The sequence below is a fragment of the Xiphias gladius genome, chromosome 4 (assembly GCF_016859285.1).
Source record: "Xiphias gladius isolate SHS-SW01 ecotype Sanya breed wild chromosome 4, ASM1685928v1, whole genome shotgun sequence".
Lineage (NCBI taxonomy): Eukaryota > Metazoa > Chordata > Actinopteri > Istiophoriformes > Xiphiidae > Xiphias > Xiphias gladius.
Window position 1 is genome coordinate 22,858,631 of NC_053403.1, and position 15,746 is coordinate 22,874,376.

Sequence of the window (15,746 nt, forward strand, 5' to 3'; positions counted from 1 at the left end):
AATATGGCACTTCAGATTTTGGTTAATACTTGCCCTCAGAGCATGCACACCTATAGTCGTGATATTCTGTCCACTGGGTTTTGAGGTACATGTTTTGGGTATCTGTGGAGCCCTCTGTTGGTCGGGCCCAAAATGCTTTGGTAGACCTATTCCCAAACACGGCTTGAAGATATGTACGCAGATTTATGATGATTGGACCATAAGATATGGAAATTAAAAATGATGGAAAATCTATCATGGCTGACTTTTATGGTCCAAGAGGCTGTTTTCTAGAGCACATTGAGCTGGACCGGTTTGCCAAAATTCAAGTCAATCAGACTTGCAGTGTGAAGTGCGTGGCCTATCCAAAATTACGTTTTTTGGGCCATTACAGCGCCAGTATCTGTCCGATTGGGCTTATTTTTCTTAGAAAGCACTTGCACATCATTTCCATTTATCGGGCCAAGTTTCATGTTTGTAGCTCATTCCAGCTCACGGCAATTTGAGCCGATTCATGAGAAAATAAAAATAAAAATAATAATAAATAATTAAATTAAAAACAATAATAATAATAATAATAAAAACTGGCACAAACACAATAGTGTTCTGCCCCTCGGGGTTTGAACACTATTGTACATAAAATATAAAAGTCAGTATATTAGTTATGGTTATGGATAAATAACAAGTTACTTAGCAGATAAAACATTTTACCGGATGATCATTAGTGTTTTTTACAGTGCTTGTTACTGAAGTCAAACAATGAGTTAAATTTGACCAGCGAACACTAAGGGTGTAAACTGTTTTCGAACACAAAAAGAGGGTTAAACGTGCTGATTTTTCTAATAAAATGTATTGTTTCATAAGGCGTCTCAACTTTACGGTTCACTGAAACGAAATAAAATGACAGTTCAACCAGATTACAGACTAGGATGACTTTTTCATACATTGTTTAAAAAATAGCTTTGTTTTAGTTAGTTTCATATACACTCAGTGGCCCCTTTACGAGGTACACATGTAAAATCTAATGCATTCCAATACTACAGCTCAGCCATAAATTCTACCTTTACAAAGACAATAATATTCAGTTTTGACTGACACTGTCAGAGAGATATTAATTTAACTATATGTTTATTATTAAGGTTGTAGTTTGCAGTGATGTTGTACTGGATTGCATTATACTGAAGTGTTTTCTAATGTTTTTTCCCCCTCATTTACAAACATGAGAATATTAGTAACACCTTTAAACATAATGTAGTCCAGTACAACACCAGTATCAAGTACAACCTCAATAATACACATATAATTGAATTGACCAATCTGATGGTGTCAACAAAAATGTAGAATTTGTGGCCGATCTGTTGTATTGGACTGCATTAAATTGTACAGGTATACCAAAAAAGTGGCAAGAGAGTTTATATTAAAGAAGGCAAAAAATGTTTTTTGACAGTAAACAGTGTGTTTGAATAATGACAATAATAATAATAACAGTAATAATAATAACAATAATGATAATAACATTATTAATATAGCACTTTGCACTGTCATATTTATTGATCAAGACGTGAACTCACTCATTCAAAATTTTCAGGGCTAGGCCCCAGATCTCCAATGAACCTAGAATCACGCTTTCTCTGCTCTGCTACTACTGATGGCGTTGATATGAAGTGAAACAAATTAAATTGTGAGATCGGATCTTGAATGTGTAAGTCAACTAAACCTGTTGTAGCAGTGAAAAAACTCTATCAAGGTTAATAACAACAATACCTCAACAATAAAGGCTTTCCTCTCTGATTCACTTTCAATGGTCTTGATTGCAACGTCTTTGCCTTTCCATTTGGCTTTGCAAACAACCCCAAAAGCTCCTCTCCCCACCACCTGAAAATCGACAGTTAAAAAGACAGTTACTTCTAGGTATAAGCTTCTGCACCTTATCTGCTTAAGTTCATGTAGAGTATTAACCTTCACAGTTCCAGGCGCATGGACACACCACAAAAATAAACAAAACCTACCTCCTCAACTTCAATGTCCTCATAGTTGATTTCTTCAAATGGGTATCCAGGAGGTGTTTCAAGCATATCGGCGGATGGTAGCGTTAGAGACATTACTAGCTAAAGTCAGCTAGTAACTCACTGAAAAGAAAGCAAATTGTATACAAAAAACGTAGGTTTTATGTTAACGTCTAGTCACAGTTTAATTCAGTTCATGGATGCGCAGACTTGCTTCAAGACATTTATCGTAATGGCAGAGCTGCATGACAAATGTGTCGTTACATAGTAACATGGCTTAATAACATAACATATATATGTATATATATATATATATATATATATATATATATATATATATATATATATATGTATATGTATATGTATATATATATATATATATATACATAGACTTATATTAGCTGCTTCAAATATAGAAGCACGGTTAGTTAGACATTCTGTCCCGAGCTGTCAAACGAAGTAGAACCGCATAACGTTAGCGTTATGCTAACCACTTAGCTTAACTAGCAGAGCTAACTGTAGCTGCCCTAGACAAACTCACTTAAAGTCAAGAAAGATCAAATTTAGCTTTTGGCATACATAAAGCTAAGCTTCAATCCTATAGCATCGATGCAAACGGCGTTGATCACAGTTTAATCATACCACAGACGCAAGTATAAAGAAGATACCTAAGGCCTAGGCTGCATTAGCTTGCCAGGTTGCGTTAGCTGGCTGGCCTGGTTGCTAACTCTAGCTACTGGGATTTACTAGCTCCAGCAATCCAACGCTTCGCAGTTGACTTGTCACCGCTGCCGGCTTTGTTGACATGGAGATATTTTCTATTATTCATGTACCGAAAACCGACGAATATCGTCCATTTCTAAAAATATTCTTTTTCTATCCACTTGATAGCCAAAACATAACTTTTTCATAACTCGTCTAGCTGGCTTGCTAGGAGTGTATTTTTATTCTTCGCAGGAGCAGCTCCATCAGGAAGTGTGTGCCCACTGCAATTGTGTCCCCTGCACACTAAACAGGAGTTCTCATTCCAACCTTTTAAAAAACGAAAGACTAGGATTTTTTTCTTTCTTTGCATCGTTGATAAGTCAACGAATTAAAGTACTTTAATTCTAGCAGTCAGTTTTACACGGGCTCCATTCTCATATGCGGGGACACAACTTTGGGAGCAGAACCAACCAACCATCCAATCAACCGTTTTTCTAATAATATTTTTGAATAAATTATGAATTAATCATTTGGCATGCAACTCTTTTCTTTTCTTTTCTTTTCTTTACTTTCAACAATTTGAATTTGGATGAACTTTCTGTAAGTACTTTTAATTCTAAAGGATAAGCTCCCTCACACACTCACTGTAACATTGGACTTGTGGGTGAAGAGTGGATGGAGTTTGCATAGAGAGGCTGAGGCTGACCAACCTCTCGTCTGAGCAAACTCCATCCACCGAGGAGACCTGTGAGATGCAGTTGAAATATGCAAAACAAGCTAGTGAGTGAACGTTAAGAATATTTTGTCAATAATTTGCCCAACTACTGTTCTTAAATACAACTTTTGAGTTTTTTTCTTTTATTTGAGTATTTCCATATTATGTTACTTTACATTTCAACTCCACTACAGTTCACAGCTATAATTACTAGTTTGAGTCATACATTTCCAATTAAGTTTTTAATACAAAACAAATGATCATCTTATCAAATATGATATTATGTTACAGAGTAAACTATCCAGCACTATATGGGGTAGTTCAAAATAGTTCCACCTCAAAAGGTTAAAACAATAAATGATGCATGCATGGTAATCCATTCAAATCCAATATTATAATACATAATGATATACAGTCAAGACTGGAAGTATTTGGACAGTTATTGATGATCTGTTCTTCAGGCTCTGAGCTTCAGCACATTCAATTTGAAATAAAATAATGGATACTGCATTAAAGTGCCAAGTCTTGCCTTTAATTTGAGTAGGTACACATTAATATCAGAACTACTGCGTGGGAGATACAGCCCTTTAAACACAGTGCCCAAATTTTAGGGGTACGAAAGTAATTGGACAGATACTGATGAAGTCAAACAAAATCATCATATTTAGTATTTTGTGGAAAATCCTTTGCAGTCAATGACCACCTGAGGTCTTTGACCCACAGACATCAGCTGACACTTTTTTATCTTCCCTGGTGATGCTTTCCCAGGCCTTCACTGCAGCCACCTTCAGCTCTTTTTTGTTGTGGGGTCTCTCTGCCTTTAGTCTGGTCTTCACCAAGTGGAAAGCTGCTCAGTTGGACTGAGATCAGGTGACTGACTCAGTCAGTCGAGGAATATTCCACCTCCTCACCGTCAAAAGCTCTGTGTAGGCTATCTTTGTATGTTGTCCTGCTGAATGATGAAATGTTGTCCAATGACTTTTGATGCATTTGGCTGAATTTGATGACACAGAATGCTCCTGTATACCTCTGCATTAATCCTGTCGCTTTTGTCAGCACTGAAATCAAATGCCAGTGTCAGATCCATCAGCAGCCATATATGCTCAAGCCATAACAGAACCAACCACCGCCATTTTTGACAGATGAGGTGCTGGCTTTGCCTAACGAGCTGTTCCTTTTTTTTCCCCATAATTTCCTTTTTTCATAATTTTGATAGAGATTGATTTTTTTTTCAATCAGTCCATAGAACTTTGTTCCAAACTTTACCAGTTTCTTTTTGTGTGTTTTTGTGAACTGCAGCCTGGCTGCAGCTCTGTTTTTAGGTTGTTGTGCAGTCATAAAAGGGTTTTTCTTTGCCATGCAAGTTAGTTTCTTCATATCCACAAGACCTGTGCTCCTCAGTCTACTAGGTTGTTTGCCATTTTCTAGTTTTCCTGTACACACCTGCTTTTTTAGAGTGTACCCAACTGCTGATTTTAGCAAACCAACTTCTTTTTATATTCCTGATAGATTTTTTCTTTTTTTTAAGTCGTTTTTATCTTCTTCAATTGCATGGTCACCTCTTCACTCCTCAAATTGACAGACAACTGCACCTCAATCTAAATGGCTACTCTCAACTCTCAGTCAACTCTGAGCCATGTGTGAGATTTTTGTGCATGAACTAACATTGAAACAACACACAGCTGCCCAAGAAACATTTAGTGGCCAGGTGGCCGATTACTTTTGAACCCCCAGGATTGGGCACTGTTTGTTTAAAGGTCTATATTTCGAACACAGTTCTTTCTATATTGATTTAAACCTACTCAAATTACAGCTGAGACTTGGCACTTTAATGTAGAATCCATTATTTAATTCAGATTGAATGTGCTGAAGCACAGAGCCTGAAGGAAAAAAAAACATGTGTAACTGTCCAAATACTTCTGGTCTTGACTGCAACACTGATAGGGTTGCTTCCTAATTAGTAGTTTTACTTTTGATACCTTGAGTATGTTTTGCTGGGAATTCTGTACTTTTATTTAAGTAGAATTTTGAATGCAGGACTTTCCATAACAATCTACATACCTCCTCTGTACTGTTGTATTATAATCCCTTTGTTATATTTTGTGTTTGTACTAATTGCTGAAACGTTGTGTTCATTTTTGGTAATTTCAAAGTACGTTTTTTTTCCGTAGATTTTCCTAGAGAGCTTAGGCCGGCTCATCAAGGATTGCTGCAAGTCACAGTGGGCCTAGGAACATTGGATGGGATACTAAACTTGAATTTTGACATGACATTTGACTTTGGGATAAATACAACTTGTTGGTTCAGAGCACTTTAAAGTCTTTCTTTATGGACTTCTAAGTTCAGAGGAAGTTCTGCTGTACTTTGATATAGCAATTTAGCCTCGCAAGCAAGACCCTCCTTGACCAGGCAAGAAACACTTATGTAATGTCAAAATTACATTTGTGAGGAGGGATGCTATATAAACACTGCACTTCATGAATGCTAATCACAAGCTCCACTCACAGGGAGTAATAAGCAAGTTCTCAACGGAGGCTTTCCAAATCACTAGGCAAGCACAACTCATACTAATGATCATGAACTAATTTGGTGTGATATTGAACAAAGGGTTGTTAATGGCAGGGCCATCTCTCTCCCCTGAAATAATTATTTTAATTGCTCATTTCAAAGGTGATTAAAATGTTCTCACCTTGTAGTTTTTCTGGGACAACCAGCACACTGATGTGGTTTGAGACCCGTGGTCAACAGGAAGTTGCATGTTTATTTACTATTTCAGCTGCCTAAAATCTTTGGTGAGTCAGACCTGATAAACCACTGTCCTTCTGGAAGAGTGACATGGATTCTCACCCCCAACTCGTCACATAAGGATGCTTGATGTTTGATGTAACTTTTTAACACACTGGGTACCCCTTTAGCGTTATTTTTAAACATGCAGGGTAGTGTGACAGGTGAGCTGTCTACTTAAAAATGATGTCTCTACACAAGTTAACTGCAACAGCAAATATGTTTTGTACAAAACATAACTGCAATCGGAATACAGTCTTATTAACATAATGATGATATATTGTTAATCTACATACTAAACATATCAGTAAAATGTTCATGCAAACCCCGGTTTCTGGTGTGACAGTTGTGCACTTTGTATGCCTGCCATCTACCCGAACCACTTCCAGGCATCTCTGCTTTCATTAATAAATGTTGCACTTCTTTGCATAGTGTACCATGCAAGTTGAAAAATGACACGAAAGGGGGTACCCAGTGCGTCAAAACGGCCCCTGACCAAGTATCCATATGTGACGACTTGGGAGTGAGAATGGGTTGGGTCTGCTTGCAAAGGAGGCGTCCTTCCAGCATGTTGCATCAAAATGCAGCAAAATGGTGAGATTGATGAAGCTGAGCAATATCCTACAATAACAAAGTGACATTTACCAGCTGGGAATGGAATTTAATGTGATCTTTGAGAGGACAAAATAGAGCTTTCATCTGGGTTGTAAGTTGCATGTAGGAAATCCTGCTGCCATGGAAAACGGGGATAACAACGCACACTTTCACTCTATTCTGAAAGGCATTCATAGTTTTGCACTCGGTTTTACACATGAAAAATGACAGAAAAAGTTGCGTAAAGAAATTCACACCCTGCTTATTTTCTCACCTCCACATACCTGGCCAGTCGCTGCATATAGTTTGCATTAATGTCAGCTGCGTGAAGTGGGTTTGAATGTCAAATTGTCAGTTTTTGGAAGTTAAAGGAATAGTCATAGAAAGTTACAGAAACTCTGTCTTGTGGTGAGCCCCAAGGTTCTGTCCTGGGTCATAATTTGGTTGACTTTGTATGCTTGCCCATGGACACATGGTAAGTACTTGTGTCATACTGTAAGGTACAGTATGTCGTGCCGGTGCTATGCAGCAGATATTCTCACAGGGTATGTTTGAAGATTTTCAATCAGGATTTAGAGTACATCGTACCACAGAAACTGCACTGGTGAAGGTTACCAAAGATCTTCTCATGGCCTCAGACAATGGACTTGTCTCTATACTTGTCCTGCTAAACCATCAATCCCAAAATTGTATTAGAGACTGGAACATGTCATTGGGATTAAAGGTAGCACACTAGGCTATCTTAAGTCATATTTATAAGTTAGGTTCCAGTTTGTTAATGTTAACGATGACTCTTCCATGCACACAAAAGTTAGTCATGGAGTTCCACGGGGTTCTGTGCTAGGACCGATACTTTTCACCCTATATATGCTTTTTTAGGCAATATTATCAGGAAGCAGCACATAAATTTCCATTGGTACACAGATGACAACCAGCTGTATTTATCTATTAAACCAGATGAAACTAATCAGGTAGTCAAATTTAGGGAATGTCATAAAGACATGAAGGCCTGGATAACCTGTAATTTTTGACTTCTAAAGAAAACAAAACAGAAGTAATTATACATGGCCCTAAACATCTCAGACAAACATATTCTAATCATACACAGAAGTTACTTTGGATGGCATTACCTTGGCCTTCAGTCATACTGTAAGGAACCTTGGGGTCATTTTTGACCACGACATGTCCTATGCGTCACACATATAACAAGTCTGTACGACAGCCTTCTTCTGCCTGTGCAAGTTTGTGAAAACTAGAAACATCCTGTCTCAAAAGGATGCTGAAAAATGTATCTATGCATGTGTTACCTCTAGACTGGACAACTGTAATTCCTTATTATCAGGATGTCCCAATAACTTTGTGAAAAGCCTCCAAGTGATCCAAAATGCTGCAGCGCGAGTATTGGCAGGAACTAGAAAAATATCATATTTCTCCAGTTTTAGCTTCTCTGCATTTGCTCTCTGTAAAATCCAGAATAGAATTCAAAATCCTTCTCCTTACATACAAAGCCCTTAATGACCAGGCTCCATCATATCTTAAGGACCTCATATTAACCTATTGTCCCAATAGAACACTTCTCTTCACATATATCACACTACTGCATATCATTAATTTTGTGTCTTCTCTCTCCTCTAGTTTGTGCTTTTTCTCTGTCATCTCTCTCCCTGTACTCACTCTGTAGGTATCTCTGACTCCGGAGCTGCAGGATCCGGCTCTTCTACTTCTCAACAATCATCATCATCATTATAAATTTTACCCCTATAAGTGTCAATATAATTACTACCATGGTAACAACCAGTCTGATAGCGCTTGAATACAACAGCTGTTCCGGTCTCTCTTCTCTCTCCCCCTCTCCCTCCTCTGTCTCCTTTCTCCCCCATTTCTCTCCTCTCAACCCAACCATTCGAGGCGGACAGCCGCCCATGCTGAGTCCAGTTCTGTTGGAGGTTTCTTCATGTTGAAAGGGAGTTTTTCCACTCCAATGTCGCCTTTTTGCTCATGGTGGGAACTTCTGGGTCTCTCTCTATGATATTGTAAGGTCTTGACCTTACTCTGGAGATAATGTACGTATGATTTGGAGCTATATAAATAAAATAAAATGAAATTCAGTTCAATTCAATTATCCATGTCATTTAAATGTCAATCTCAGAAAATATGTTGATTATACTTACCCAGCTATTGAAAATTGAATGGCAGATAATGTCCGAAAGCTTAATGCTAATAAATACGGAATTTCATATTTCTGCCCCACCTGACATCATCCCCAAGGTGATGAAAAATCCTGGTTCACTTTCCTCTTTAGTGAAATATACCCTACAAAATCTAGGTGTCAGTGTTGATGAGGACTTGATGCTTGACCAGCATGTGAAGTGTTTGTTTCAATCTTCTTTTTTCTATTTTTGAGGAACATTGTTAATTTGAGGCCCACTGTGTTTAATCTTAAAATGAAGATAATTATTCACACGTTTATATCATCCTTTCTACTCTTGTAACTCCCTTTTCACCTGCAAGACATCACTGGATTGCTTACATGTGGTCCAGAATGCTGATGCAAAACTTTGTGTCTCACATGACACAACCCTGATTGTTTTTTTTTTTTCACTGGCTTTACATTGAATTCAGAGTACAGTTTAATATTTTTGTGATCACTCTTCATGGTCAGGTACCTGCCATCATTAGAGAACTACTGCAGCCCTAAATCACCAGTGGCTCTCTAAGGTCTTCTGATGATTTGTTTGTTGTTCCTTGGTGCAAAATTAAAACTAAAAGAGACTGTGTATCTAAAGTTATGGGTTTTGGACCTCAGATTTGTGGTCACTGTGGACACCTACCTGTATACACTTGCCATTGTTTTGTTTTTATTTATTTATTTTATATTACTATTTTTCACTGTTCGCATATCTGTATTTGATTCTGTTACTTTGGTTTTTTGTTTTGTTGTGAAGCCCTTTGTAGTGTCTGCTTTAGACTATAAATCCTTGTACTTTGATGTCTCATGCACAGTACGAAACAGTCTGTTATGTGTTCTCATTACCACAGGGTGTTGCTGTTGTACTTCCAACAGCTGGCCTCACCTTCAGATGAGCCTGATAGTGATCAGTCACAGTTCCCTCTTTGTCTCCGCTTATATAAAGCCAGTATACTGTATTTCATTTGTGTGCTACTATACACAAAAATTTCTCACTATTAGAATGCATTCATTTATATTCCTATGTCGGCATCAGCACTCTCCTACACAGGAAATAATACATTTCCTCCGCTAAGTTGTATGATTGATTAACATTCACTTGTGCAGCTGATGAACATTTGTCTTGTTTTTATGGCTTTTAAGTACCACAAGCTCTCCAGGCTGGTGTTATGGATATAGAGTGGAGGGAAAAAAGACCACCGTTTGCAAATATTCACCCGAATCCTTTTCTGTAAGTGGAGCAACTCCCACTTCTGCGCCCCCCAATAAGTAAGCACTGTGGACACTAGGGGCCACCGCAAAGCCATTTTCCAATTTTATTTAAACTTTATCTAAATGCTGTATTTACTTATGTTGAATTTCTTTGACAGATGAAATACATCACCTGAAAAATCCAATAAGCTAATTAGTATTAGTCTGACTAACTGTTTCTGTTGAAGAGTCACAGTGTAAATCAAAGAGCTACACCTGAAAGAATGGCTTAAATCCAATAGAAGGCTCTGTAAAGACTGCAGCAATGGGACTATTACAGCCAAGGCATGTTCATAGCCCAGGTAGAGCTGAATGTATTATTTGCCTTCTCTCTCTTCTCACTTGAAAAGCTGATTTAAATCTGATTATTTAGAGCATAAATTGGTATTGGGAACAAGACACCTGCCTGGTGGATTAGCCTCTGACAGGTTGGGTGTCTTTTCATCATATTTAGGTAAAAATATTGCTCTCACCTGCCCTCCACTTTCATTATTTTCTACTATGAAATTTACTTTTATTAAAAAAAACCTAAATATCTTGAGGCAAATTACGTTCATTTATTGATGTCACTGGTGGTGGAGTAATATTTCCTTTTTTTCCCCAGAAATCTACACTGCACTAAAGCACTTTGACAGGTTTATCCCCCCAGAGATTATGGGGACGTGTGTGTACACAGACACACACACACACAATGTGTGTACTTGTACTAATGTCTTTGTGAAAACCAGTTTGAGTTATAGACTTTACGGAATAAGGACATTTTGGGAAAGTGATGACATTTGGCCGGCCCTTACTTTCTGACACACCTTCATCCGGCTGTTTGAGGCGTAGTTTAGTTGAGTTTAGTTGACACTGTAAGATAGGAAATATATTGCACACCTATGAATGTCAAGGATGACACAATCACTATGTCTACATGCACAAACTATTCCAGTTTTTGCCCTTATTCTGAAAAAGACAATATTACTACTAAGCTGTTTACATTGCTAATGAAAATGAATATTCCACTAATACTCACATTTACATTCAGCCGTGCATACTCCAATTGAAACGCCCCCATGACGGCATTGCGATATTTGTGCATACCTGTTGATATCCAAGTCTTTCATATGTTTAAAATTAGGTGTGTTTCTCTTTCCGTCCAGAAATGTGGGCATTTCTTTAGGGCATGCATCTCTACCCCAGGCTCGCAAAAAGACCAACTGTCTAGTTGGTGTGTGTACAATGCACAGATCTGACCGTAATTGGACAAGAGGTCGTGCGTTGCAAGCTGCTGTAAAAACCCCAATTGAGACACATATTCCGAATTTGCTTTAAACAAGTCTAAAGATTAAAGAATATTCGGAATATTCGGAATAAAAGGGAAATATAAAAGGGAAATATAAGTGTACATGTCAATGCACTAAATAATGACCAAGACAGATTTCCATTTAGAGGAGGAGTAAGTGATTCTGGAGAAAGACTGTTGAACTCAACAGCAAAACAAACTCTTCAGTGCTTCTTAAGAAGCTCCACCCACCAAATTCATGGACCCGCATTGCCAAGGCTAACACACTAACACTCTATCAACCGGACTAGCTGACCAAACCAGATATATGGCAGAATCCAGCGCGTCTTATATGATGTGGAAGTGGATACTCTTTCTCATTGCTGATTCAAAACAAACATTATAATATATAACGCCATCAAACAACCAAAATGCACACAAACAATGCATAAAAAACACAATGGAGTAAAAACTACCAAGAGTTAGTTGTTTATATTATTTTTACAAAACCACAGTGACTGAAGAGAGGAATGCAGGTTTGTAGCTAAACTAATGAGGAAGGTAACATGGACTAGATTTGCTGAATATATACCTTTCAGAGAATAAAGATGTATGACTTCAGAAATTATTATATAATTATTATTAATGATCTAATTAAATTTTATCATCGATAAAATCACAAATAGCAAACATGCATTATACAGTATATATTTTCAAATTATACAAGTTTTATGAGGAAATAGTAAGTTTACACTTTGATATTCTTTTTAAAATTGTGATTGTAGAAAATTTTATCCAGGTAAGTGATAAACTGAGGTCAGGATGAGTTAGCAACACTCACTCCAGTCCAGTGGACCTAAGTAAGGTGACTTGGGCCTTTGCTGTTTGGGCCTATCAGCTGTGGAACTCCCTGCCTGGAGATCTCAGGCAGGTATACTCAGTGTCCTGATTAAATATCTACTTAAGACTCCTTTTTATTGTATGGCCTATTCCTATCTGTTGGTATTTGTTGTAACTATTTCAATGATCTCATTTTGTTATATTTCATGTTTTGGATCTTATTTACTTGCATTATCTGTTTTATGGTAAAGCACTTTGTAACTTTGTTTTTATAAAGGTGCTATATAAATAAAGTCATTATTATTATTATTATTATTATTATTAAGTACCCCTGTTGTGTTAAAGTTTCCCCATCAAATTATTTTGCTCTGTACTGTAGACTGAACCCAACTTTATCCAAATCCCTTTCAGTTATCTCTCAGGCACCTAACCATATCTTAACCTAAAACCTAACCCCAATCCAGAGGATAATTTCAGAAAAGTACTGGAAACACTATTAAAATGGCGGGGAACATTGTTCAATAGGGAAACACATTTGGTACAAGACCCCTAACCCTACAAAAGTGGCCTTTGAGATACTCTGGGACTCTGTTGTTATACATAGTAGGTACTGCAATGAGTTGTAGCTGTACAACTTGAGCCTCCAGAAGTAACCCCCCAGTAGCGCTGCCATTTGTTCAAAAAATCAAGTTTCAACAAATGAAAACTGACTTGATTTGTTTTAAAATAAATTCAACACAAATTAAATGACGTAATCCCAATCTATATTGCCGAATTGACATGGTTCTTCTCAATCATGCTACCCTCACTGTTTCAGCTGAGTGACAAGCTATCAAGTTACTTGAGATTTTTGTTGTAGTAACATTACTGTAAGGTACTTCCATTTTTGAAAGGCAGCGAACAGCCTTACCTTCTTCAATAATGTTTCTGATTGTGTCAATGTAAAATTCTCTGACATATTACTTATCAGATTGTATAGTGTCATGATTATCTGTTCAGCATGGCCTGCTAGCTGTCTCAACCTTGCTTTAATTATATGGAAAAAAACAGTCTAGTTTACTGACGGGACAACACGGTATGCAGTAACTAAGTGCAGTTTAAGAAAATGTTGGTAGGTAAGAGCACATTGAATATTTAACTTTTTCCAATTTTCTTTCAAATTTCACATAAAAAATGACAGACACTTGGATTTAAACCCAGCACAGGAATGACAAATTATTTATTTATTTATTTATATTATTTTGGAAAATCTGTAATTTATCAAATGTTTTTTCCCCAGACCTTCAGACCATAAGTAGTCAAGACAACTCAAAAAAACAGAATTAGTAAGAAATCTTGAAGCTGCAACAATCAATATTTTTATATTAACAAGAAAATTAAAAAAAAAACCCAAAAAATTACTCATCCGTAATGATAAGTGTTTTTGCGTTGACTACTACATGTATTTGAACAATCCAATCCAGTTTGTCTTTGTGTAAATGGCCCTTCTTCACCCTTGGATGTCTGTAATCTTCCGGTTTCCTGCCAGTAACATGATAGAAATGTCATCCACATGCACAGTCGCTTGCTGTGAACTCTTCGGACAATGACTTGCTCTATTCACACATGGGCTCAATCAACATTAAATGGATGTGTTCTAGGGAGCTTGCAAGGTCAAGAGTCGTAGATTAGTTCTCCCAAAGAGCTCCCATGGGATCCATATCATTAACACTACATTTCATCCAGAGCCACCAGTTTGGCAGACCTGTCTGCAGATTTGTTTTAGTTTTGGAGTATATGATTATGGAAACACATCACCGGTGCACAGTGGTTCAAAGTTGAAGTGCTTTTACACACATTTAAAACCTTGTTGTTTTTATTGAAAACATAAGAAGTCCTGAAATTATATTATCGTCAAACTTAGGTTTGTTCTGGACCAAATGCAGACACCAAGACAGGCTGTTGCAGTGAAGTGTGTTAATAGCAGAAAAACTAGCTTACAGGCAGATGGGAGGATAAACAGGCAGGTGAGATGGCAAGGGAGCTGGCAGGAACAAGTAGGAAGCTGGTACACTAGGAAACAGTAAGAATATATACTGGTAGCAGACGCACTTGAAGAGAAACAAGAATTAAAGCAAACAAACTTAGAACAAAGGATGGGTGTATATAATCCAAAACTGATTACTGAATGTGGTGCAGGTGGGGAGAGCTCAAGGGACTGCAGTGGTGATGATCAGTGGATACGTGTGAGGAAGGGTGGGGCAGACAGGTGTATGGGAGATGAAGGAAGAAACAAGGTTAGAGAGGAATGACAAGGAGCTGGAGACAGGGGCTGATGTAGTGGGTCATGGCAATTATGACTGCTCCCACAGAGTTCCCGATAAAGAATCCTTTACCAAACCTATTTTACCTGGCTGTGTCCTCAACAGTGCACCTAAAAAGGCTGTGTTTTTTCCCCCAGGCTTTTCACATAGAACTGTTTTCCATATCAGAGACAAGTTAATACAATCAGTTATCCCTGGCATCTTGTCTTTGGTACTCTGACCACTCACCCAGTCAAGAGTCCGTGTCTGTGATAAACGCAAAGCCTCTTGCCAAGGAAGTGGCCAGTGCAGCAGCACATCAGTGTTGTGCATCAAAATGCCTAGAGGAGTGGGATAAGGTAATGTCTGTACCCTTGAGCAGGCAGACAGTATCAAGGTGAGAACAGTGTGTGGCAGTCTCCAGAAGGGGGTCAGACAGGGATCAAGGGCGTTGTTATTATTTGTGTGTTTTCCTCCTAGTACCTGCAGGATTGCTTTCAGGGGTGATAAGAAACAGCAAGAACAAGTAGACAGAATTTTAGAGGCACTCCCTGTCAACTCAGAAGCCCCATAAGAAAAAGTGCAAGGAACTAATTTCTTTTTAGTGCCATTCAGTCAGATGTACAACTTCTTAGGGAGTTAGGTGGGTTATGGCCACCCTTTAGCACCATCTCTCTGCCTGATCACTGACTTCTAAAGTGTTCCACACAGCAGAATGGGGCACCAGGGAACATTCATGTCAAAAGTATACGAAGTTCACCATTCAGACATGACACTGATGCCTTACTTATTTCTGGCATCCAGGGCTCAGTAAGTAAAAGTTCTGTTGATTTTATGCATAGACAGTATTAGGTAACTTACTTCAATAAAAACTCACATTTTTTAGATTTAGATATTTAGATCCACCCACCATATCAAACTGAGGAAAAAAAACATGATTTTTAAAAACAAAGTAATAGAAGTAAACAAATAAACTGAGCCTTTGACAATATCATATAAAACAACTCAGAAAAAGGGAATTTTGGCAACCAGTGGCTAACAGTTATTCACTTTACCCTATTCTATTTGTACCTAGCCATGCAGATACTTACAGTTTTATATGCTTTTTGAGGTTTTTAGATGTCAATCTAAGAGG

At 37.8% G+C, this 15,746-nt stretch overlaps 1 protein-coding gene across 5 annotated transcripts in view; it reads right to left on the minus strand.

The window, feature by feature from the left end:
- Positions 1 to 2,985, minus strand: part of map3k7 (mitogen-activated protein kinase kinase kinase 7) — a 33,374-nt gene extending 30,389 nt beyond the window's left edge. For 3 of the 5 annotated variants that reach the window (XM_040124806.1, XM_040124803.1, XM_040124807.1), the window contains exons 1-3: positions 2,819 to 2,980; positions 1,989 to 2,108; positions 1,744 to 1,854 (exon numbers count right to left, since the gene is read on the minus strand). In XM_040124806.1, the coding sequence (XP_039980740.1) occupies positions 1,744 to 1,854; positions 1,989 to 2,081 (204 nt within the window). In that variant the 5' untranslated portion in view covers positions 2,082 to 2,108; positions 2,819 to 2,980. The other 2 variants (XM_040124805.1, XM_040124804.1) reach the window with 2 other exon arrangements.
- Positions 2,986 to 15,746: the final 12,761 nt, after the last annotated feature.